Consider the following 24373-nt stretch of genomic DNA (forward strand, 5'->3'; position numbering starts at 1 on the left):
TCCCTACACAAGAAGATTCCCAAAAACTTTAAGGATATCATTGATACGTAAGTACAATATAAACTGAACTTTGTATATGTTACTAATTAACCATCTACTTACGAGGTTTTTTGTATTAACCAGTTCATGGCGTGGATATAACATCCTAAAAGGTCGATCAATTTCAAATAATTTGAACTGGATAAGAATAAAGGTTTGTAATTTTTTTCTTTCTCTATTATCATTGTTTATCAATATACTAACATATTACTTTTTATTGAATTATAGTGTAATAAACAACCAGGAAGCTATGAGTGTGGCTATTACATTATGCAATGGATGATTACCATTATAAGACTAGGTGTTAAAACTGGTTGGAAAGAGGTACTATATATGTTAAATCATTTTTATAATTCTTGAACATATATATATCTAAAAACTAATTTATGTCAACTTTTCAATGCAGTTATTCACAGAAGAAACACCAATGAATGAGGAAGGCATTTCATATGTTAGAGATTCTTGGTCCACATATTTCATAAATTTTTATAACTCTAGCATAGGTAAACAATAGTGGTTTTATTATATGTAATTTGATTACTTGTAAATGTACATTTTGATGATCTCAATTGATTACTATATTTCTGTATTTGTCTGGCTGGGTTTGATCATTATGCAGGTTATTAATTTATATGGTTTATGCACAATACAAACTGCACTTTAAAAAAAACACTATTTACAAATGCGGTCATTTACCAAAACCGCATTTGTAAATGTGAATTACCTATTTACAAATGCGGTCATTTACCAAAACTGCATTTGTAAATGTGATTTATGAATGCGGTTTTTACCAAGACCGCATTCGTAAATCCTAAACCATCATCCCTCATTCAGAATAATATACAAATGCGGTTATTTTAAATAACCGCATTTGTAAATCTAATTTATAAATGTGGTTCTTTGACCGCATTTGTATATGTCCGATTTACGAATGCGTGCTGATCAAATACGATTCTATGACCGCATTTGTAAATGTAAAATAGCCTTATTTATTTTACATTTCTGCACTAGTGAGACTAGGGGACTTGAAAATATTGTACCATTTCCAACTACCAATAAAGAATGAAACGCCATTATTAAAGATTGTGTTCACATTACTTGGCTATATACACAGAACAAGAGTCGGTGGCAATGGTGTAGTGAAAAGATTATGATATATGAACACATATTCATAGTTAACCACTCTCATTCTTTACTAAATATTCCATGCAAACGTGTTGATATGAGCTTAAACCCTACAAAAGAATGGAACTTGACTTGTTAAAACTATGTAATAAAAGATTAATAGAAACAAAAGTAACTATCATGTCATTACATAAAAATTATTTAAAATAAAAAATAATTAATTGATATATTAACTAAATTAGATACTATTTTAAAAATTAAAAATTATTAATATTTAAAATAATTTATGTTATTAATAAATAGTTTCTAAATTGATATTGTTAACTAAAACTTTAATGATTAATTAATTACTAATTTAAAAGTTATTTAATAATAATATAAATTATTTTAAATATTAATAATTTTTTTAATATTTAAAATAGTATATAATAATTAATTATTTTTTATCTTTAAAACTAGTTTCTATTTAATAATTTTATTATAATGTCACTCTGCTTAATCATGATATATATTGTCTTTTCAGTTGAAAAATCGGTATTATAACACTATAAGAAAATTATTAAATAAAATTTATTTTTAAAAATTAAACTAATTTGTTATTATTTGACTAAATTAGTCTTATAAACTAAAAAAATTATTGGTATTTAAAATAGTTTATATTATTAATAAATGTTTATAAAATAGTTTCTAAATTCGTATTTAACTATTAGTTACCAAAGTTTTAGTTACTTATTACTTTAAATTCTAAATTAGTCTCTATTAGTCTTTTAGAAACTAATTTAGAATCTAAAATATTAGTAGTTAATTTACATATTAATTTAAAAATTATTTTATAAATTTTTATTAATAATAAAAATAATGTAAATAGAAATATTTTTTAATCTTACTTTATATTTTTTATCTTTAGATTTAGTTACTATTTAATGATTTTATTGAAGTGGTAGGAGAGATGTTGGTTTTAATATTTGTCTTTGAATATACTTGTCAAAGTAGACCATAGACCAAGTTCTTCAGTCACACAAATGGTTACATATTATTTCTGAAAAAGTAAAGAAAAGTTGCCATAGTATTACACACTAATTGTTGTTTTGTCGAGGACGTATACGACGTGCAGAATGGGAGATGGAAGTTGTTTATTTCCATATTTACAAAAAGCTGAGACTAAGAAGAAAGAGTCATGGCTTTATACAGCACACCAGCACCACTGCATTCTATCATCTCTATAAATATCACTTCATTTTGAGTTCTCCACAACAATCACACTCAACAAAACCTACTTCAGATCTTTCTTCTGAAATGGCTTCTCAAGAGGGTGTCATCGTGTTTCTTCCATTCCTTCTTTCTGTAATGTTGCTGCATCATCATTTTCCCACTTCTGTCATAAGGTAACATTGCTACTCATATGTTTTATGCTTTATAGTATGCTGTAAAATTATGCAGGTAGCATTGTTTATCAAATGTTTTTCTGGTTTTGAAGCTGAAGAGTTTTTTTTAATTTATTTATTCTCTGTATGTATATTATAAAGTGGACTTTAAGTTTAATCAAATCTTATAAAATCGGTTCATAAGGTGAGATTTGCACTAATTATATACAATGAAATATTCTCATATCTAATTGATGTGTGATTTCCAACACACCTCCTCACGTCAAGACTGACAGCAAGTGCGTGAGACAACATATTATAGGTAGTCCAATAACAGTCCGATAGCGGGTGACATGATATATTCAACAAACACTCGTTAGAATGAGTCTCATATACCATATTACAAAATGAAATTTAAATAACTGTGTATTTTCTATTTTTAGATTCTTTGTTAATATGTTACAATTTTTTTATACAGTGCTGAAAGTGATAATCTCACACTCCCATTACTTTCTCCACCAACTCATGCTGATGACCAAGTGTCAAGCAACATCAATGGAGGAACAGAGTTGTATGTTGCAAATGACTCAAATATAAACTTTATTAGTTTATTATATATCTCAACTGATTTATTTATGTCTTTTTGTTTAATATACTTAATCATTTTACTATTTTTATAATTCATACTTTTAAATTCAAATATATTTTTATTCTTAAAATATTTCAATCATACTCTATTGATTTTTATTAGTAATTAATACATTTTTTTATAATACTATACTTTTTACCTTATATATATAATAATATATTTTGCTAATTATTTTTATAAGTGATTCTGACAAATCCACGCCTCCACCTGACACTCAAACTGAGAACGTATTACAAAATTCCGATATAAATATCGAAGTGTAAGTTGTTACTATAACTTCAAATATTTATTATATTTATTTTATTAGGCTTATAGATCAATAATTGATATAGTTATTGTTGTTTTATTTTACTATAAAATCATATCCAATGAGTGTGTATATAGAATTTTATTGAATAAATAGTTTTTTAAATGTATTTAAGAAAAATTAATTATGAGTTTGGTACCATAGAAATGGAAGGAAGAGGATGAATGAGAGAAACAAATAATAATAAAGGATAAATAATAGGACTTAAATTGATTTTTATATTCTTTATCTTTACCATCAATTTAAACTCAAAATAATTAATTTTTATAACTTTTAATAGGATTCAAAGTGATTCTCATACTTCTCCATCTCCACCACCAAGTGAAATCCAGAAGAATGTGCCAAGCAATTCTAATCTCAAAGAGCAAAAGTAAGTTGTTAATAACTTAAATATCAATTATATATTAATTTTGTACAAACCAAATTATTATTAACTCTTTGTTATTAGGATTCAATCTCCTCCACCTCCACCAAAATCACCAATTCAAACTGGGGAAATTTCACCAAGCATTTCTAATATAAAACTACAAAGGTATGTTAATTAATTATAACTCAAATATCAATTATATATTAATTTTTCATAAAACTAATTATTAAATCTTTGTTATTAGGAGTAAATCTCCTCCACCTCCACCAACTCAAACTAATAAAATTGCACCTGGCAATTCCAATTTAAAAGTACAAAGGTATGTTACTTATAACTCAAATATCAATTACATTTTTTATTTTTTTAAATAATTTCTTATCAAATTAATTAGTAGAATTCAGTAGCTTTATAATTAATGAGTAGTAATTATTATTTTTTTAATTAATTCATTTATAGAATTTTATGTATAAAATTTTAACACGATATATATATATATAGTGTTTTAGCTAAAATTTGGATAGTTAATTAGATATAATTTAAGAATTATTTATCAATAATATAAATTAATTTAGATACAAATAATTTTTTTAATTTTTAAAATAATATTTAATTTTGTAGTAATATATATATAATGAGAGTAATGTTGTGAGAAGTAATGATTGTTATCCATCCTAATTAAATAAATGTTCTTTCAATGTTTACTTGACAATAATAATTTTATTCGAATTGAATTTGTTTTTAATTTATTGTTTTTTTAAATTTAATAAGAAAAATTCACATATCAATGTACATTCTATTCTATTAATTTTAAAATTAAAATGAAAAAAAATGTTTCCTATACCATAAGAACTCGACTAAAGTCCTCAATAGTTTTTATGAACGATTGATATTTTAATTTTTATTTATTTATTACTTGTTTGTCTTCACCAAAAAAGGACTTATTTTATTTTATTTTATTTATTATTACATTTAATTTATTATTCCTTTAATATGTTTTTCTATTTATTTATTTATTTTATTTATTATTACATTTAATTTATTATTCATTTCATATGGACATGCACACTTGTTGTGTTTGGCAAGAAGTAAATTTAGTAAATAGTATAAGAAATTAAAAGAGAATAAAAATACTAACGTTTTTTATGGATTTTTCAGGACTGAAGAATCTTCTTCAAATCACTTAGAGATGGTCACAGACAATGATGCAATTCTTCACACTGAGCTTTAAATTGAGAGAAATACAATGTTACAATATTGTAGAATAATATAGCATTCCTTATGATTCAATTCTACAAATAAAATATAGTTGTTTTGACCCTAAATGTTAGTTTTACATAAATATAACAATATTTTTTTTCTTCTATCTATCGACAAAGAATTAAATCAATTAGAAGGAGCACTTTAGGGATACTAATCCTTATACAAAATCATCCTAACAACCCTACATACTACACCTACATACAACCATATGACCATATGGGTAATACAACTGGATAAGCCAAACACCCTTCTTGTTGTACTTAATTCTGGAAGAGACTCCTTTACACATTACAATGAATTTACTACAAGAAAATTATTAAATAATATTATCTAAATTAGATACTATTTTAGAGACTAAAGAATTATTGGTATCTAAATTAGTTTCTATTATTGATAAATAGTTTATAAATTGGTATATAATTAGTTACTAAGGTTTTAACTATTAACTTTAGAATGTAAACAATTGATAGATAAAACTTTGACAACTAATTATATATCAATTTAGAAACTATTTATCAATAATAGAAACTAATTTAGATACCAATAATTTTTTTAGTCTCTAAAATTATATTTAATTTAGTCAATATAACAATTAATTATTTTTTGTCTCTAAAATTGATTTCTGTTGGTCAATACAATCATCATATGAAAGATGAAATAGTCACTTATCTTGTAGATACAAAATTCATGTTGTGGCACTCGACGCCTAAACGTAACAATGTTAAAAGTAAATCTAATTTAATATTACTTTAATTTAGTATTTACTTAGTTTATTGTAAATATTTTAAATTAAAATATAATATTTTTTTATAGAAGCTCTCATGTTAGACATTATTATGAAACTTGACATCTCAGCTAAGTTGACATCTCAAGTATCAACAATCATCTGCCACAACATTAAAAAAATATTATTAAAAAAAAGAAAAAAGAAATAAAGAAAGGAAATAACAAGTATAACTCCATAAAACTTAGCAACCAAAGCAGTCTAAATATCAAGGAAAGCAGAGAAACCACCAATAAACTCGCTCATACTCCCACGAAAATACCACCACAAGCAGCAAAACCAGGAGAACCCCTAGCAACACCATCAATATTAATTTTAACTCAACCTGATGAAGGAAACTCCCATCTAACAAGAAAGGATGAAAAACTTTATCACTACGAGTATCAATATCAAAGAACTTAAGCACATTGAAGTTGAGCATATCATTCCTCATAGAGCTTTTAGACGAATTACCCACTAGACAAGTGAAATTCTTAATGGTGGAAATGGCCCTGGAAAGATCAATCTTAACCTGAAATCTAGCATAATTCCTCATATGCCAGATCATCAAAATAGAGAAGGTAATGACAACAAGTTTAATCAAATTAACCCAAGGACTACCATTTCTGCTTCACTGCTCAACTTGCTTAAGAATAGAAGCATGCCATTTATACACATTAAAACTATAAGTAAGGAAACCAGTAACCAACCAATTGGATCTGACCCATCATGCTAAGAGATTTCCCTTTTCAAGTCCCAAGCTTCAATTTGACTTTATCAGCCAAAGATTGAATAAACCTGAGCTTGGGAGCACCAACAAATATAGACACCCCTAAATAGTTAAAAGGTAAAAGGCCATGACTGTAAGAAAGATGACGTTGAATTTTTTGTAAAGAATCTTGCAGAATTATCCATGGTGAAAAATCTACTTTTAGAATTGTTAACATACTGATTAGAAAAATCACCATGTTTTTGATGAAAAATACTCAAATATTTAAGAGACTTATCATCTGCCCTACAGAAAACAAATATATCATCAACATATAGAATGTGAGAAAGAGTGATATAACATTTAGGACTAGCCATATGCATAATCCTCTTATAATTCACAAGCTTAAAAATGCCTTTGTTCAAAACCTCCTTCGCAAGACAGAAAAGCAAGGAGCTACATGTTCCTACAACGTGTGGCAGAAAAGGAAGAATATTAAAGAATTTGATGGTCCCTAATCATAAAATCTTCACGAAATTCGGTAAGGCTTGATGATTTTTTGATATTTAATAGTGTTTTTTTTTTCTTTTTGAAATACATAGATTGTTTATGTTTCAATACTCATCCAATGTAGTAGTTGAACGTAAGTCATTTTTATAATGAAATTTAAATACACACATATATATATATATGTATATATATAATGGATACTATTTCATTATATTTTTCAATTAGAATAGTAATCATGTGTCTGCATGCATTACCTTAAAAAAATGTATATATTTAATGAAATATTTTATTAATCAATTTATTAGTATGATTAAAATCCAAATTTCATTGAAAATGAGAACATAATAATAATTTATCTTTACCCATATCTTATTACGCATTTGTCGTGAGAATAAACGTGAGACGATTTATCTAATTCATTTAAATATTAAAAAGAATATTAATTATATTTAAAAAATGTATATATTTAATGAAATATTTTATTAGTCAATTTATCAGTATGATTAAAATCCAAATTTCATTGAAAATGAGAACATCGTAATAATTTCTTTTTACCCATATCTTATTACACATTTGTCGTGAGAATAACTGTGAGACGATTTATCTATTAAAAAATATATATTTATTATACGAGTCAATTCTTATGTACCGAGTGTTGCTAAATAAAATGTAATAAAGATTAGTCAACTAACATAAATTTGCAATGAAGGGTGTATGGGAATACTAACGGTAGAAGAATAAAAAGTACAACATAGTCAACAACTTGGATCTGTATTATTAGTGTTGCTAATGTGATGAAATTTGTCAAAATCATGGATGAATTAATTGGTAGATGCATGTAACATGATTATGCTTAGTTTTGTTAATGATAAAACCACATTGATAGGTAAATGTAGTAGGAAAACAAACACATATGTTACAAAAATGTTAGCAACAATTGTTGATATGATACACTGGATTTTGGAAGAAGGAAGTCAATTATTTGGCATATGTCTAGCATTTTGGCTCAATGCACAACTCTCTTTATATGTTGTAGCAAGGTGACCCAATTCCTATCCAATAATTGTGTTATATGATTACATTTGAGTGCTAATAAAGGTTATCTAGCCAATTGAAAATTGTAGTGTTGCAGAGAATGGAGTTCAATGATGTTAAACACAGATTATTATACTAAAGCCTAGATATGGTTTTGTGTTGTTGGGAATCCCTCCTCAATTAATGGGAGACCATGATCAATGAATCTTGATAATCGATCCATTGAATATATTCAATGATGGACATTCCAAAGTCTTGAAATTATACCTCTCTTGAAGACTATGAAGTTCAACCTAGAAAGTTGAAGATAGTTTTTCAAGGTATTTGAAAATGTGACAAACATTAATTATCCATTATCTCTTTAGGAAGAAGTCTTTCTCTCCTTCTCTATATAAAGGCAAGCAAGTGAGAAGAACAACATAGAGAGTAAATGAGATAATTGATATCTACCATAGTGAGATTAGAAATCCTAGTGAGAGGGTAGAGAGACATTGTATTTCATCATTGTTGGGTGAGATTAAGTGGTACACTCATAGAGTAAGAGAAACAAATCTTGTAATCCTACTTTCATAGTTGAGACATTTTCTGGACTAGGTTCCGTGGGTTTTTACTTCTCAAGTTGAGGAGGTTTTCCCACATTAAAAATTCTTTAAGTCATTATTTTATTTTGCTGTATTTTCTTTTTTCTGCTTATTACTTTTGCAAGTTTCCATTTTGTATCTATACAAAAGATGGAGAATTAGTTATGATTTTTCCAACAGGTGTGAACATGTTTGTGCCTATGTTGGGTTCTTGTTAGGCATTGTTGTAGTTGGAAACCAAGTGACTTCTACTTGGAGTATGAATATTCTTTTAAGCTTTTCATTGTAGGGATGATTGTTTTCATAAAAAGAATATGATTTTGTAGGATGATCATCCAAGTTTATTAAAGCAAGCGAAATAGAATGGTTTGGTGTAAAGACAAACATAAGATTGTTTGGAATTTTAGCTCTTAAAATGTTAAAAATGGGGACTTTAATAGTACCTAGTAAGTAGACTCATCAGGTTTGGAACATACAAGGACTTGAAGGGGTGAAGCTCATGTTTGCAAGAACATAAATTATAGTGAACCAACATTTTCAATAGTGTAGGGTAAACCAATTTTAATGATAGTTGGATTCACATGTATGACATGTAGATGGACTCTTCAAGGGTTGAATAAGACCTCTTTGAGAATTGGTTGAATAAGACATCTTTGAGAATTGGTTTTGTATCTAATGAATTTTTTCTTAGTCATGGTATGAATGTATGTGGTTATTTATGGATGATGCATTGAGAGGTAAATGTAGTTGGAAAACAATCCCATGAAGAAAAATTATACTTTCACATCCTTATAGTTGTATACATCTCTTATTTCATAGTTTTAGAAAACAAATATATAATAATGGATACATTTAAAATTAGATGATATATAGTAGATTTTAGCAATGTAATCCTACAAGTAAAACTTATATATATTTTGCTTTTCACTTAACTATTTTTTTAACCTTCTGAATCATGTCATGTCGTTATAAATGTGACTCTCCTATAATTGTTCCTATTGGGATAACTAAGTATATGAATGGAATATTCACTTATTACAATTCAGCATAACTAGAAATCTTCGTAGTCTTATAAAAATTAATTTTAAGTCATGATACTCATTCGAATACATGCAAAATACTCTATAGTCTTTGTGATGATAAATGGTTATATGTTTTACTTTTATAATTGTATAAGATAATTGAGTTTTATACTTGAACTGCATGAGTCTCCCATATTTATCCATATTTTTTAATTAATTATTAAATATACAAATTTATTTATTTTTTAATTTTTTAAATAAGAAATTTCACATATGTAAACCAGTGTAATTACAAAATGATCATTACAATAAGTACGAATCTCCATATAATAATTAAAGTTTTATCTAAAATTTGAATAATACAGTGGGTTATGTTCCATATGCTACTTTGTGACAGTATAAACTTAGAGTGCATTGAAAATACCTAATAATATATTCAAAAGTTATTTGTCCAAAGAGGGAGTGTGTTTGAACTCGGTTATCATTTGTACTCTTTTAACCTTACCTTCAGGTCCCACATTGGTCAGGACTCTGACAAACAATTGGAACTTAGAAAATAAAAACTCACCACTTGCACTGTTAGAAGCCTCCTTTTCTCGATCTTTTGGCTAAAATTAAGTGTATAGGGTTTAGGGTTTTAGAGTGTATTATCTGTTCTTATCAGTTTAATATAACCATAGGCTTATGCATGAGGCTTAATATATTTGCACACATCATATACATGTCAACTCTAAACTGTGAGAAAACAATTTAAAGACACTGTTACAAATAACTAGCACGACTTTTTCTTTGTTTGTGAGAAGATATTAAACAAACAGTTTAGTTTAGTTCAATAAACTCATTTTACTCATTGTTTATGTTTGGGTTGATCCACCGGCTCTCAATTTTTTTTTTTTCAATCATGTTTAATTCTTTCTTCATAGCATTAATTCACTTCATCACTTTCAGCTTCTTCAAATTCAGCGTTCTAAGACAACCACATTACACTTTTGATTATTCAAATTCAGCAAAGACAACCACATTACACTTTTGATTATTCAAATTCAGCAATATCTGCCCACTCCAAGTTGAGAATTGAGGCTGGTGACTTCACTGGATGCTTAGGTTTGACTCTTAAAGTGGAGGACTTACAGGCTGCTGCACTCAGTCCTATTGGCTTGGTGTGCTAGTGTGCTTGGACCATCACTTTTTTTTTTTCAAAATCATTTTGGAATGGTAAAAGATTCTTCACATATCAGAAGAAAAAGTGCTAAATTGCTGGAAGATACTCTTTTTTTATATTATCTTCTCTGTAATGAGTAGCTGCAGAGATAACAAGTTAAGCAAACCTTTTAGCCATTGCAACTTTATTTTTAAAAAATTAATAACTCAAAACTCGGTTATGTTAGAAAAGAAAAATAACACTTTTTTTTCCAAAAGACATGAATTACCATGACTGATTATTAGACTTTTCACTAAATCCATTCTTCTCTCAATTTTAAACACAGCATAATAAATTAACAAAACTGTTGCAGTAGAATTGTATATTCTAGCTATATTAACAAACTCTTCATCACTAGTCACATGAGGCTCAACAAACATCTTCAAGTTTGTCGTGTTTGTGTCTCTCATTTGTGGGATGAAAGCTGTCTTCTACAAATTTTGAGGCATTCAAAATCAAACTTAAATATACGGAAGTTTATCAAATTATTTTTATCCTCTCTTGTTGAAGCATCTTAATTAACTGACAAGTTCCACATTTGTCAGGACTCTGTCAAGAAGATGGAGCTCACAGTATAATAATACAAATCATACCTTTCTCGGCCTTTTGGCTAAGATCAAGTGTAGTATCTGTTCTTATCAGTTTAATATCTGATATGTGGATCATTGATTCACACGATATTAAATTAATATTTTGAGGGAGAGTGTCCATTGCAATAGCTTGCTATTGGGACTCTTAGGCATTGCTCTTGTCTTGCACTATTGCAAGAGTTTGGTGCATCCCACTCCAAACAAGTTTAGAGTATTGTTACATGTGAAGAAGAAAATGTTATAAGCTGTGGTTTTTGCATTGTTACAGATCAACAAATGGTTTGGATAAACAACAAATATAGAATTATTCAGATTATCCTAAACCTTGCTGATATAGGGTACAATCCAGAGCAAAATGTTGGCAGCTGAGAATTCTGTCTCTACCAAGAATCTTACTTTGATTCTAAAACATCTTTCCAAATCCACTTTTCTTTTTTCCAACCTCCTCTTCCATTTTCCTTCCTAATAAGACTAAATTAAATGTTTGAATCTAATAACATGGTATGCAAGATGATCTCAAGAGATGATTTTATAGGTTCATGGAATTCTCCATGACAGCAAGAAAACTTAAAAGAGAAAAAAGAGGGAGAACGGAAAATTGGAAGAAACACAAAAGACAGAGCACATGTATTATTCTCGTAAAAAAAGAAAACAAACTAATACTAACTAACCATCAAGATGGTCTAAACAATATGCTAAGATGTTAGACGATCTCGTATAAAACAAGAGGTCTCGTATAAAACAAGAGGTCTAGACTGACTATCAACTAAACGATCTAGTAAGAATAAACGACTTGATGTTTAGATATTCTAAACAAAAAATAGACTAGACGGTCTAATGAAGATCATCTACACAAATACTAGATGCTTTAGCAAAAGACAAAAGAGTGACATTATAAGACTATACTAGACAATCTAACATAATACTGTCTATATATAAAAGCAACACCCAAAACAAATGAGTGGCTATACTACAATCAAACAGGCTGATTAGGTCATACAATTTTAGCAAAACATGTCTTCAAAACAATGTCATCTTGAATTATTAGTTCCTTCAACAAACTATTATTCTACAGAAGTAAAATGTCTTCAAATTAACTTCAATTTATCTCAATGAAAGTTCAAAAATTATAATCTTGATTTGAACTTCCATCATCTTATTACTATTAATCTCGATAGCTTCCATGCTTTATGAAACCCGTCAATTTCTCCATACAGATAGACAAGTTAGTGCTTTTAGTCCACTAAGACATGTCATAATTATCAAGATAAGTGTAACTAACATGTAAGCATTATTTGGAACATTCAAGTAGAACACATGTACTTTAATTGTATTTTTCATGATAATTAAGAAATGAAATCTTTGACTTAACTTATCAAGATGATGATCGATTATTGAATAAATAAAAACTTCAAATTTTTATGAGAGTGTAAGACCTGTCAGGAAGTTTTCTTACAACTTCAAACCTTGCCTATGTCTTAAAGAGGCTAGCTATATACACAAATTTGGTATACTATTGCAATTACAATTCATCTTATTATGAAATGACAATAGAAGTAGACATTTTGTGAATACTAGGAAATTGCTACAAAATAACTATCATGAATTATTATTTTTAGAACATTCTTCACAGCTTTAAGCTTTCCATGTTTTTGTTACTTATTTGTTTAAAAAGGCTCTCTACTACCAATTTTGAGGCATTCAAACTCAAATTTTAGAGAGTATGAAAAGAAACAACATAGTGCAAATAATAAATTCAAACAAACTATGGAAGAATTTGAACTCACTTACAATGTCAAATTTGAATAATAATACATCATTGCAATTGTTGATTTAATTCTAAAATTATTTTGCATTCCTGAAACATCTGCAGGGACATGTGAACTAATTAACTACTGAAGTTCTTAGCATAGCTGTTGCTTTGCACTGCTGCAACAACTTGCTGCATCCCTCTCAAAACAGTTTAACTAGTAGTTGATTATTGAACTTGCATTAATGTGAAACTAGCAAAAATATTACCGCAATTAGCATTTTGTACAGCAAAATTAAAAAAATGTATGCATGGTGCATGAATATTGAAAGTTCCGTAATTCTTCTATCTATGCAGAATGTTTGGCATGGTGCATGAATATTGAAAGTTCAGTGTGTATTGAAAGTTCCGTAATTCTTCAGTTGTATCAGAACAATTCCTCTTATTATGAAATGAAATGACAATAGAAAAGACAATTTGTGAATACTAGAAAGTTGCAGAGAATGCTCACATACAATATTTTAACATCTTAAAGCACAAATTAGGATATTTTGTCTTCCCCAAATTCATACAAATATTCTATTCTATATTTCATACAAATGAAAAAAAAAGACAGAATTTTTTTAAAATTTAAACTTTATGCTAAATATATTCCACATCAGAAAGAAAATGAAACAAAAGTGTCTTTATAACTTCACTAACAAGACATCAGATCGCTGAGCTGAGTTACTCCAGCTTGTGACCCAAGTGGGAGCATCAATGTGATGGAACAACACTGAGACTTGCTGGGTTGGGCTGTGTCTACAATATGTTGGCCTGCCCATTCCAAGTTGAGAGTTAAGTCTGGGGACCTTAGTGAAGGCATAGGTCTCTTGACTCTTAGAGTAGAGGGCATAGCGTGAGGCTGGTTTCACAGAGCAGCGACCACCTCCCACTCCCACACCCACAGATCCTAAACGGAGTTGAGGAGCTCCTTGCATCAGCCAAACAGAAGTCTAAACTGTTGGAGAAGGTCATTGAACATTTGTTTTTCTGATAGCTTACAAAATTTGGAATATGTGTTATAACTGGATGAGAGTTCTTTTTGTTCATCATAATAATCCTTTGAACCATTTCCAACAGTTCTACCTCTTCAACTTACAGCAAAAGGAAATATGTAGTGGAGGGCCTGTGGACAATGATTATTTGGAGTTTATGGGAACCAAGAAACAGAGTGATTTTTAAGGATGGAAAGGTAGATGATGAATGTGATGATTGTGTGTTCAACGTGAGCAGATGATTTTGTAGTTGATAGAGCTCCACTCTAAGATGATGAAGTGTTTTATCTTATTTTAATATTTTGTTTTTAAGATGTGTAAATATTTTAAAATCTCTTTGATGAGAGATATATTTTGAAATAACTGATATATATATATATATATATATATATATATTTTGCATGCATGATGTAGTAATTAGATTTAGATGTGTTCAATAGGGATGTTATGATGGCATTTCATGAAGGTCTTCTTGAATCATGTGAGAAAAAGTGGTGCGGAAGCTATGAAGGTGTGTGAGCAAGATCCTCCTAAGAGTGGTGTTAATCTTGAAGGTGCATGATATGTATGAAGCTAGGGAGGTTCGGCCAACCCAAGGAGAGGTGAAGGTGATGAAGTTTAGAGCCTAGAATTCTAGGGAGAAGCAAAGCTTGGCACAAAATGGCAGCATAACTTTACTCACAATAAACTTGCAAATACAAGGTGTAGGCCTCCCTATTTATAAGCTACTTGGCCGTAAGTTTTAAGCTAATACATAATGAAATGAAAACCAAATTAAATGCAATCACAAAGCCATGTGCCATGACCGGCCAAACCTAGAGAGCTTCTAGAATGTTTCACTCAAATATGCTTTCTACACTTCTCTAATTACTAAGCACCCCTAATGGGCCTTTATGCAACATGTACAAAGCTTTCTCTCTTCCATCCGTGGCTTCATTTAATTGGGCTTGAATATGCTTAGCCATTGACCTTGTGATAGGTCCTAGACGGTCTAGGTCTCCGCCTAGACGCTCCATGGGTAGCCTTTCCCTTTCACGTCCTAGACGCTCCATCCTTCTAGCTAGACGCTCATCATGGTCTAGTGTTGGGCTTTGGCTTTCATGGTTAGCTGTGCTTGGCCCTCTTCAATCATCCCCTCCCCCTTGGAAAGGATTTGTCCTCAAATCCAGCTCGTCTTCGTCATTGGTACCTACAAATGGAGAAAGGTCAACTACATTAAAAGTGTCATGTACTCCATACTCAAGAGGTAGGTCCAATTTATATGCATTGTTATTGACTCGCTTGAGGACTTGAAAGGGTCCATCACCTCGGGGACTTAGTTTGGACTTCCTTTGAGTTGGAAATCTATCTTTGCGAAGGTGAAGCCAAACTAAGTCTCCTTCCTCAAAAATTATTTCTCGCTTCCCTTTATTGTTGTATTTTGTGTACTTCTCATTTTGGTGTTGTATTTGGAGTTTAATCTTCTCATGCATTTTCTTTACAAAGTCAGCTTTGATTACTCCTTCCTTATGCACAAAATCTTGTGGATTAGGAAGAGGTATCAAATCCATGGGTGTGAGAGGATTAAAACCATATACTACTTCAAAAGGAGAAGCATTAGTAGTCTTGTGGACCACTCGGTTGTAGGCAAATTCAATATGGGGAAGATACTCATCCCAAGATTTGTGGCTGCCCTTCATGATAGCCCTAAGCATAGTTCCAAGAGATCTGTTGACTACTTTGGTTTGCCCATCCGTTTGAGGATGACAAGAAGTTGAGAATTGTAGTCTTGTTCCAAGTTTACCCTAAAGAGTTTTCCAAAAGTGGCTGATAAACTTGGGATCTCTATCGGACACTATACTTCTAAGGAGACCATGGAGTCTCACCACTTCTCTAAAGAAGAGTTTAGAAATATTTTGAGCATCGTCTACTTTGTGGCATGGAATAAAATGGGATATTTTGCTAAAACGGTCCACTACCACAAAGATAGAGTCATGGCCTCTTGCAGTCCTAGGAAGTCCTAAAATGAAATCCATGCTAATGTCTTCCCAAGGAGCATTTGCAATCGGCAAAGGGGTGTAGAGTCCATGCGGCATTGTTCTAGACTTTGCTTTTAAACATGAGATGCATCTAGAACAATGTCGTTGGACATCTTTCCTGATGTGTGGCCAACAAAATTTTGCTTTTAAAAGATCTAGAGTCTTATCAATTCCAAAATGGCCCATGAGTCCCCCCTCATGTGATTCTTTGACAAGGAGTTTCCTATGTGTTCTTTGGGGAATGCAAAGTTTTCCCTCTTTAAAAAGATATCCCTCGGACACATAGTAACCTCATTGCGCTCTATGTAGACATTGGGCATAGATGGATGAGAGTTCTTGATCTTCTTGGTAAAGCTCTCTTATGTGGTCAAATCCAAGAATTTGGGCACCCAATTTTGAAAAGAGTGTATGCCGTCTTGAAAGAGCATCGGCTACTATATTGGTGCTTCCTTTCTTGTATTTGATTACATAAGGAAATTGTTCAAGAAATTCCATCTATTTAGCATGCCTCTTGTTGAGCTTGTTTTGGCCCTTTAAATATTTTAAAGACTCGTGATCACTATGGATGACAAATTCTTTGGACACAAGGTAGTGTTCCCAAGTCTTTAGGGCTCGCACAAGAGCATAGAGCTCTTTGTCATAGGTGGGGTAGTTGAGGGTGGCACCATGGAGTTTTTCACTAAAATAAGTAATGGGGTGTCCACCTTGCAACAAAATCGCACCTATGCCTACCCCCGATGCATCACACTCTATCTCAAAAGTTTTGGAAAAATTTGGGAGAGATAGAATGGGTGCATTGGTGAGTTGAGCTTTGAGCCTTTAAAAGGCTTGCTCATGCTTTTCATTCCAACAAAATGCAACATCTTTTTTAACAAGTTCATTCAAAGGAGAAGCTAGACTAGAAAAATTAGGCACAAACCTTCTATAGAAGCTAGCTAACCCATGAAAACTTCTTACATCACTTACATTTTGTGGAGTTGGCCACTCGCGGATGGCTTTGATTTTCTCGGGATCTACATGCACCCCCTTTTTGTTTACTATGAAGCCTAAGAAAACTACACTATCTACACAAAAGGTACACTTATCCCTATTTGCAAAAAGACTATTTTTTCTAAGCACTAGAAGAACTTCCCTAAGGTGACTTAGATGGTCTTCTAGGGTTTTACTATATACTAAGATATCATCAAAATAAACTACTACATATTTACCTATACAATCCCTCAAGGTGTGATTCATAAGTCTCATGAATGTACTTGGGGCATTAGTAAGCCCAAAGGGCATCACCAACCACTCATATAATCCAAATTTGGTCTTAAAAGCGGTTTTCCATTCATCACCCTCCTTGATTCGAATTTGGTGATATCCACTTTTAAGGTCAATTTTGGAGAATAGAGTTGACCCATGCAATTCATCAAGCATATCGTCAAGCCTTGGGATTGGATGCCGATACTTGATGGTGATATTGTTGATTGCTCGACAATCACAACACATGCGCCATTTTCCATCCTTTTTGGGCACCAACAAGACAGGTACAACACAAGGGCTTAGGCTCTTTTGAACCTAAACCTTCTCCAACAAGTCTTGAACTTGTGACTCTATCTCCTTTGTTTCCTCGGGGTTGGTTCTATAAGCAGGCCTATTTGGTAGGCTTGCCCCCGGAATGAAGTCAATTTGATGTTCTATCCCCCTAAGAGGAGGAAGCCCAATGGGCCCCTCATGGGAGAATAGATATTCAAATTCACTTAAAAGATTTTCTATTTGAGGAGGTAAACTCATAAGTTCACTACTTGTGGCAGTGCATGTAAGTGCTCCTTTACAAAAGATAAGGCTTGGTTGTTCAACAAGAAGCAAATTTTCAAAAACGTTTTCAAGAGGCTTTTCTTGTTGACCAACCTTGTGGGAAGGAACACTCTTCTCCCACGCCTTCCTATCCCTAAGGATTTTCTCTTTTTCTAGCGCTCTTTTTTTTTTGTTTTCCTCATCCCTCTTTTGCTTCATTTGTATTTGGTCTTTTACCACTTGAGAATGTGGTAAAGGACTAAGTACAAACTTTTTATACTTGTGGGTGAAGGAAATTTCGTTAGTGAGACCATCATGTAAGGTTTTCTTATCAAATTGCCATGGTCTCCCTAATAAAATATGACAAGCTTCCATAGGTACTACATCACATAAAACCTTATCTTTGTAGTTCCCTATGGAAAACTTGATTTCCACTTGCTTGTCTACTTGTAGTTCCCCATTTTCATTAAGCCATTGAAGTTTATAAGGTTTTGGGTGAGGAACTACTTGTAGCTTAAGCTTCTCCACCATCCTAGCACTACAACAATTGCAACTAGATCCACTATCCACAATGAGAGAGCATATGTTTTCTAAAACATTGCATCTTGTATGAAATATGTTCTCTCTTTGTGTTTCAATGGATGTGCTAGGGTGATTGTTGAGGGTTCTCCTAATCATAAGCAATTCTCCCTCTAATGGAGCTACCCTCTCATCCTCTCCCCCCTCCTCTTTCTCACTAGGCTCATCCTCGCCACTAGTGTACTCGTCTACACCCTTAAGAAACAAAGTCCTTTGGTTTGGACATTGTGCTTGCACATGCCCTCTTCCATAGCACTTGAAACACTTGACATCTCTAGCTCGGATGGGTGGGGTGGAGGTTTCTTTGGTAAAATGTTTGGTAGGTTCTTTTGGTTTTTCTTTGGATGTACTACCCTCCCTTCTAAACTCTTTCTTGGGATAAAAGTTAGAGTAAGGGCTCACCTTTTGACTTGATGTTTTGCGTAAAATTTGTTGCTCAACTTTAATGCAAAGTTGAACCAAATCATTCAAGTCTTGATAAGGTAAGAGCTCCACTCTATCTCTTATCTCAAGTGATAGGCCACTAAGGAACCTAGCTATTGTGGTATCCTCCTCTTCTCTAATGGAGGCTCTCATCATGTAGAGCTCCATTTTTTGTCTATACTCTTCCACACTCATGTTTCTTTGTTGGAGTCTTTGGAGCTTGTCCATCAACTCCCTATGGTAGTAGGAAGGTATGTGTCAGCGTCTTAGGGCTCCCCTAAGGTCATTCCAATATGTAATGGGAGGTTCCCTATGAAGACGCCTTTCTCTTTCGAGAGAGGTCCACCAATACATGGCATTCCCTTGGAAGCTAAGGGCGGCTAAGGGTACTTTACGTTCCTCACTTACCCTATGGCAAGCAAAGAGTTGCTCTACCTTCATTTCCCAATCTAGATAGATTTCTACATTTTCTTTTCCATGAAAATGAGGTAGGTCTACTCTAGTTTCCCTTGGCACCTCTTGTTCCCTTTGCCTATTCCTTCTAGGGGGTGGTTGGTAGTAGTCATTAATTCTAAGGCTTCCCTCCCCTAGAGACTCATTACTCCTAGATGCATGAGTATGAGTTTTTTTTTATTTTTGTGATTTTTGTGATTTCTCTTCTTGAGTTTTAGCCATCTCATTGATTTTGTTCTCATTCTCCAATTGTCTAAAAGAAATTAATTGTACCGCTTGTGATACTTCTTTCAAAAGAGTTTTCAAAGATTTTACTTCACTTTCAATAGACTTTGGAGAGTGAGAAGAAGAAGACATGGCTAAAACTTTGTGTATATAGGTGTTTTACTTTGAGAAAGTTTAGGAAAGTTAAAGAAGGTAGTTTTCCAGGTAAGGGAGGTGAGTCACAAAGGACTACTTAAGTACCAAGCCTTTTCCTTGCCAAAAACTATCCTCCAATATCTTCACACAAGACTTTCTCTTAGTGAAACACTTAGAACACAAATAAGTTGAGAAATAAATGCAAAAAAACAATGTAAGCTATCTATTCAACAAAGCTAGTCGGTTTAACACAAATTTAAAACAAAACTAACCATGCAAAGCGTCACTACTAAAGCAATAGAAAAACAATTACAAACAAGTAACAATTGCTAAACAAGAATGCTATACTATTCGGCCCTAGGTGAGGCTTCTTGGACACTTTGAGCCCTTGAAGACACACTCACCGTCTAAAGCGTAATTAAGAGGTAATTAACACAAATTAAGTTGTAAGGAATTTAAGAAAAACCCCCTTTGTTGATCCTCTTTTTGCTAATGGCACTCCCTCTTGTTGTCTTTGCTTGTTAGCCCTCCAAATGTGTGTAGTGTTTTGAGAAAGTTTGCTTCGGCTTTGTCTTTGTCTTCTCCTTAGAGTGAAGGTCTTGATTCTCCAATTTCCAGCACCTATCAAAGGGCTAAACCTTAACCAAGTCAAGTTTCCATTCACATAAGCACCAAAGGAGAATAAATTCCAGCACCCAAATTAGAGGTCAAAGAACAAAAGCAAGAAACAATTAAATTGAATAAAACAGTACCACCAAAAGGAGTTAGATTATGACAACTAGAAAGAGGTTCAAGAAATATTAAGCAAGCAAATAAAAGGTACCAAAATAAAGGTAGGCACACAAAAGAATCCTAAGAATGGCACTAGATTTAGATGACCAAATAAAAAAAACAGCACCACTGGAAAATGTTGTGGGCCAGAAACGTGTTTTTCCCCAATTTATGCTGAGCTGTGTTTTTAAGATATGATTCTGAAATTTGATATACAAGATATTCAAGATCTTAGCTAAAATCTGGCTTTGGAATCACTCAAAACGCATGCACCAGTTTTTTTTAATAAATTTTGCAATTTTGGTGTTCAGTTACGCCAGCTGTAGCGCCTCAGATTTGCACACTGATTTTAAAAGATTTATCATTTTTTTTCTGTTGATTCTTTTGGACTAATTCTTTTTTTGTCCTTTCTATAACACTTCAAACTTGCAAATTCCAGAGAATCAAAATTTTCCTATGAGTGAAAATATTTTTCTGGATCAAAACAGTCAGCACAGAAAATCTGAAACAAGGGATTCTGAAAACTGGAAAGAAAAACAGCAAGATACCAAAGTTTAGACACAATGGAAATTTGTGAAATAGAATTGTGTAGGATCTAAACACAATATGAACTCAAACTAAAATTAAAAAGGCACCAAAAGATCAAAGAACAGCAGATTCAAAGCAATTAAAGATACCCAAAATCAAGAAACAATCAAGCCAAATAAAGGACTACTAAGAATTGTTGACAATGTGGATGAACATGACTTGACAAAACATATAAGATTCAGAAATTAAAGACTCAAAAACATAATATGAACCAAATAATGAAAGCAATAAAGACTCAAAAGCCTAAAAGAAAATGGCAACTCAAAGGTGTATGGAATCCTATCACAATTTGCACAAGAACTTGTTCAAGATCAATTGAACAAGAGTGCTTCGGTTGGATCTTCCACAAAGCACACCAAACAAATTAAAATGTAAAAAACAGCAAGACAATTATGGAAAATAAGATGAACAACATGAAAGTAAAGAAGAACTAAAAATGAAAGACCAAAAGCAACTCATCTTGAAGAACCATAGCTCATGATACCAAATGATGGCATTTCATGAAGGTCTTCTTGAATCATGTGAGAAAAAGTGGTGCGGAAGCTATGAAGGTGTGTGAGCAAGATCCTCCTAAGAGTGGTGTTGATCTTGAAGGTGCATGATATGTATGAAGCTAGGGAGGTTCGGCCAACCCAAGGAGAGGTGAAGGAGATGAAGTTTAGAGCCTAGAATTCTAGGGAGAAGCAAAGCTTGGCACAAAATGGCAGCATAACTTTACTCACAATAAACTTGCAAATACAAGGTGTAGGCCTCCCTATTTATAAGCTACTTGGCCGTAAGTTTTAAGCTAATACATAATGAAATGAAAACCAAATTAAATGCAATCACAAAGCCATGTGCCATGACCGGCCAAACCTAGAGAGCTTCTAGAATGTTTCACTCAAATATGCTTTCTACACTTCTCTAATTACTAAGCACCCCTAATGGGCCTTTATGCAACATGTACAAAGCTTTCTCTCTTCCATCCGTGGCTTCATTTAATTGGGCTTGAATATGCTTAGCCATTGACCTTGTGATAGGTCCTAGACGGTCTAGGTCTCCGCCTAGACGTTTCATGGGTAGCCTTTCCCTTTCACGTCCTAGACGCTCCATCCTTCTAGCTAGACGCTCATCATGGTCTAGACGCTCTTCATGGTCTAGTGTTGGGCTTTGGCTTTCATGGTTAGCTGTGCTTGGCCCTCTTCCATCATGTTACACGCCCAATACTGCCTATATTGATATCTGTCAGATAAAACCTATATTAATGTAATTGCAAGGGTAAGAATTGAAACACTTGGAACAGGTAAGGTCTAGCTACTATGAAAAACTAAGTGGATGATTTGGAGATATTGGAGTAGGTATGTGTGCTAGTTGTGTGCATGGACACAAGATTTTATCTGGGTGCAGTTGTTGCAAATAAATCAAAGGTGGCCAATCTTCATTCAAGAAGTGGATGCAGATGAAGAAACTAGTTTTGGCAAGGAAAACTAGCTACAGAGGAGCATAATGATAGGCCTTGAATGGAAAATTTGCAGACCATGAGCACAAGGGATTTCATTTCCAGATTTTGGAAAAGATCTGCATCAAGGACAGCATCTTTAACCTTAAGCAGCTAGTTTCTGACATGAGGATCCATGAACTGCTTTAGCTCTGCATCATCAGCCAGAGAATGGATGGAGTGCAGCTTGGTTTCCAACTTGTTGAGCATCTTTTGATCAAGCTCTCTTGCATGAAAGAAATCGAGAATTTCAGGAGAAGCTAGCTTCTGGAATGCAACCTGAAGGAAAGTAGAAAGAAGAGCACCCCGAACAAGTTCTAATGCCATTGAATGGATTCAAGTGCGGCTAGTTTATGGCAATGACTCAGGGCAATGTAATAGTTGTATTCATTAAAAAAAAATATGAAATAAAAATCAATTTTTAAAAACCAAAATAATTAGTTGTAATAGTAACTAAATTAGAGACCATTTTAGAAACTAAAACAAAATTTGGTTTCTACATTAGTTTATATTATTTTTAAATAGTTTTTAAATTAATATCTAATTAACAACCAAGGTTTTAGATACCAAATTTAGAAACTAAATAACTGGTAGTTAAAAGTTTGGTTGCTAATTAGATACCAATTTAAAAACTATTTAACATACCAATTTAAAAACTATTTAACAATAATAGAAACTAATTTAGAAATCCAATTTTGTTTTTAGTTTCTAAAATGGTCTTTAATTTAGTTACTATTGCAACTAATTATTTTAGTATCCAAAAATTAGTTTTTAATTCATGTTTTTCTTGTAGTGATTGTACTTATGAATGAGTAGCTATAGTTATACTATTCACTCAATGAGTGAATTGTTTAAATTAAGATATATTTCAAAAAGCCTGTTAAAATCTATTATTTTATTAGTTGATATATTAATTTTTTATATATATAAAAGCTCTCATGTTGATATATTAACTTTTAATAATGTGATTTTTTTAGTTATGCAGTGGGAATTCTTTCATGATATTAAAATAATATTTATAGGAAAATCCAACATTTAATCTTTCTAGAATAATCTAACAACTACATGTATTTTCTTAACCTACATCTAGAACAGGAAACTTTGAATCTGGGAGAGTTGAAGTTGGCCAGAAATAGATTTACAACAATTACTTTTATCTTAACCTATATAAAACAATTCAAGAAGAAGAAAAAAGAAGTGAGACTAGATTGTATAGTGCTGAAACGTTACAAAATTTTATGCAACCATAAAAAATTTCATAAAGAATATTGTTCATATTTTATCAGCAAATTATAAGAAATACATCAACATATGATTATCCTAAATTTAAAAGTGATTATGATCAGTCGAAGCATGTTGAATTTTGTACCTTCTCTCATTGACCAATAAAAATCTAAAATATGAATGGCTAAGATGTGTTTTTCTCACCATTGATTCACTTTGCACAACCATCATTTATTGAAGTCGCCCTAACTACTCTATTTTTTATGTTAGTGGAGTGAAAAAAAATGGAAAAAAGAGTTGAAAATGAGATTTTCTAAATTAAAAAAAGTGAGTGGAAAGTTTGGAATAGACGAAATTGATGTGAATGAATAAAAAATAAAAGTTAATATTAA

The 24373-nt window shown here is 31.8% G+C and overlaps 1 protein-coding gene and 2 non-coding genes across 5 annotated transcripts; all 3 read left to right on the plus strand.

Annotated features, from left to right (window-relative positions):
* Positions 1-2365: 2365 nt before the first annotated feature.
* LOC137809040 (uncharacterized) lies at positions 2366-5173 on the plus strand. 3 transcript variants are annotated; one of them, XM_090297518.1, is made up of 7 exons: positions 2379-2549; positions 3007-3099; positions 3359-3436; positions 3765-3854; positions 3933-4016; positions 4096-4170; positions 5007-5173. In XM_090297518.1, the coding sequence occupies exons 1-7, from the start codon at positions 2461-2463 to the stop codon at positions 5077-5079; spliced, it is 582 nt and encodes a 193-aa protein (XP_090153644.1). In that variant the 5' UTR covers positions 2379-2460; the 3' UTR covers positions 5080-5173. The 3 variants fall into 3 exon arrangements, with proteins under 3 accessions (XP_090153646.1, XP_090153644.1, XP_090153645.1); XM_090297519.1 differs by lacking the exon at positions 3359-3436 and having other exon boundaries at positions 2393-2549; XM_090297520.1 differs by lacking the exons at positions 3007-3099; positions 3359-3436 and having other exon boundaries at positions 2366-2549.
* A 6348-nt stretch (positions 5174-11521) lies between these two features.
* LOC137811916 (U2 spliceosomal RNA) lies at positions 11522-11717 on the plus strand. The gene has a single exon (XR_011081195.2). It is a non-coding gene; the product is annotated as a U2 spliceosomal RNA (small nuclear RNA).
* Positions 11718-13987: 2270 nt separating this feature from the next.
* Positions 13988-14291, plus strand: LOC150023310 (signal recognition particle RNA). The gene has a single exon (XR_016518033.1).
* The last annotated feature ends 10082 nt before the right edge of the window (positions 14292-24373 follow it).

The sequence above is a fragment of the Phaseolus vulgaris genome, chromosome 11, assembly GCF_051622355.1.
Source record: "Phaseolus vulgaris cultivar YP4 chromosome 11, ASM5162235v1, whole genome shotgun sequence".
NCBI lineage: Eukaryota > Viridiplantae > Streptophyta > Magnoliopsida > Fabales > Fabaceae > Phaseolus > Phaseolus vulgaris.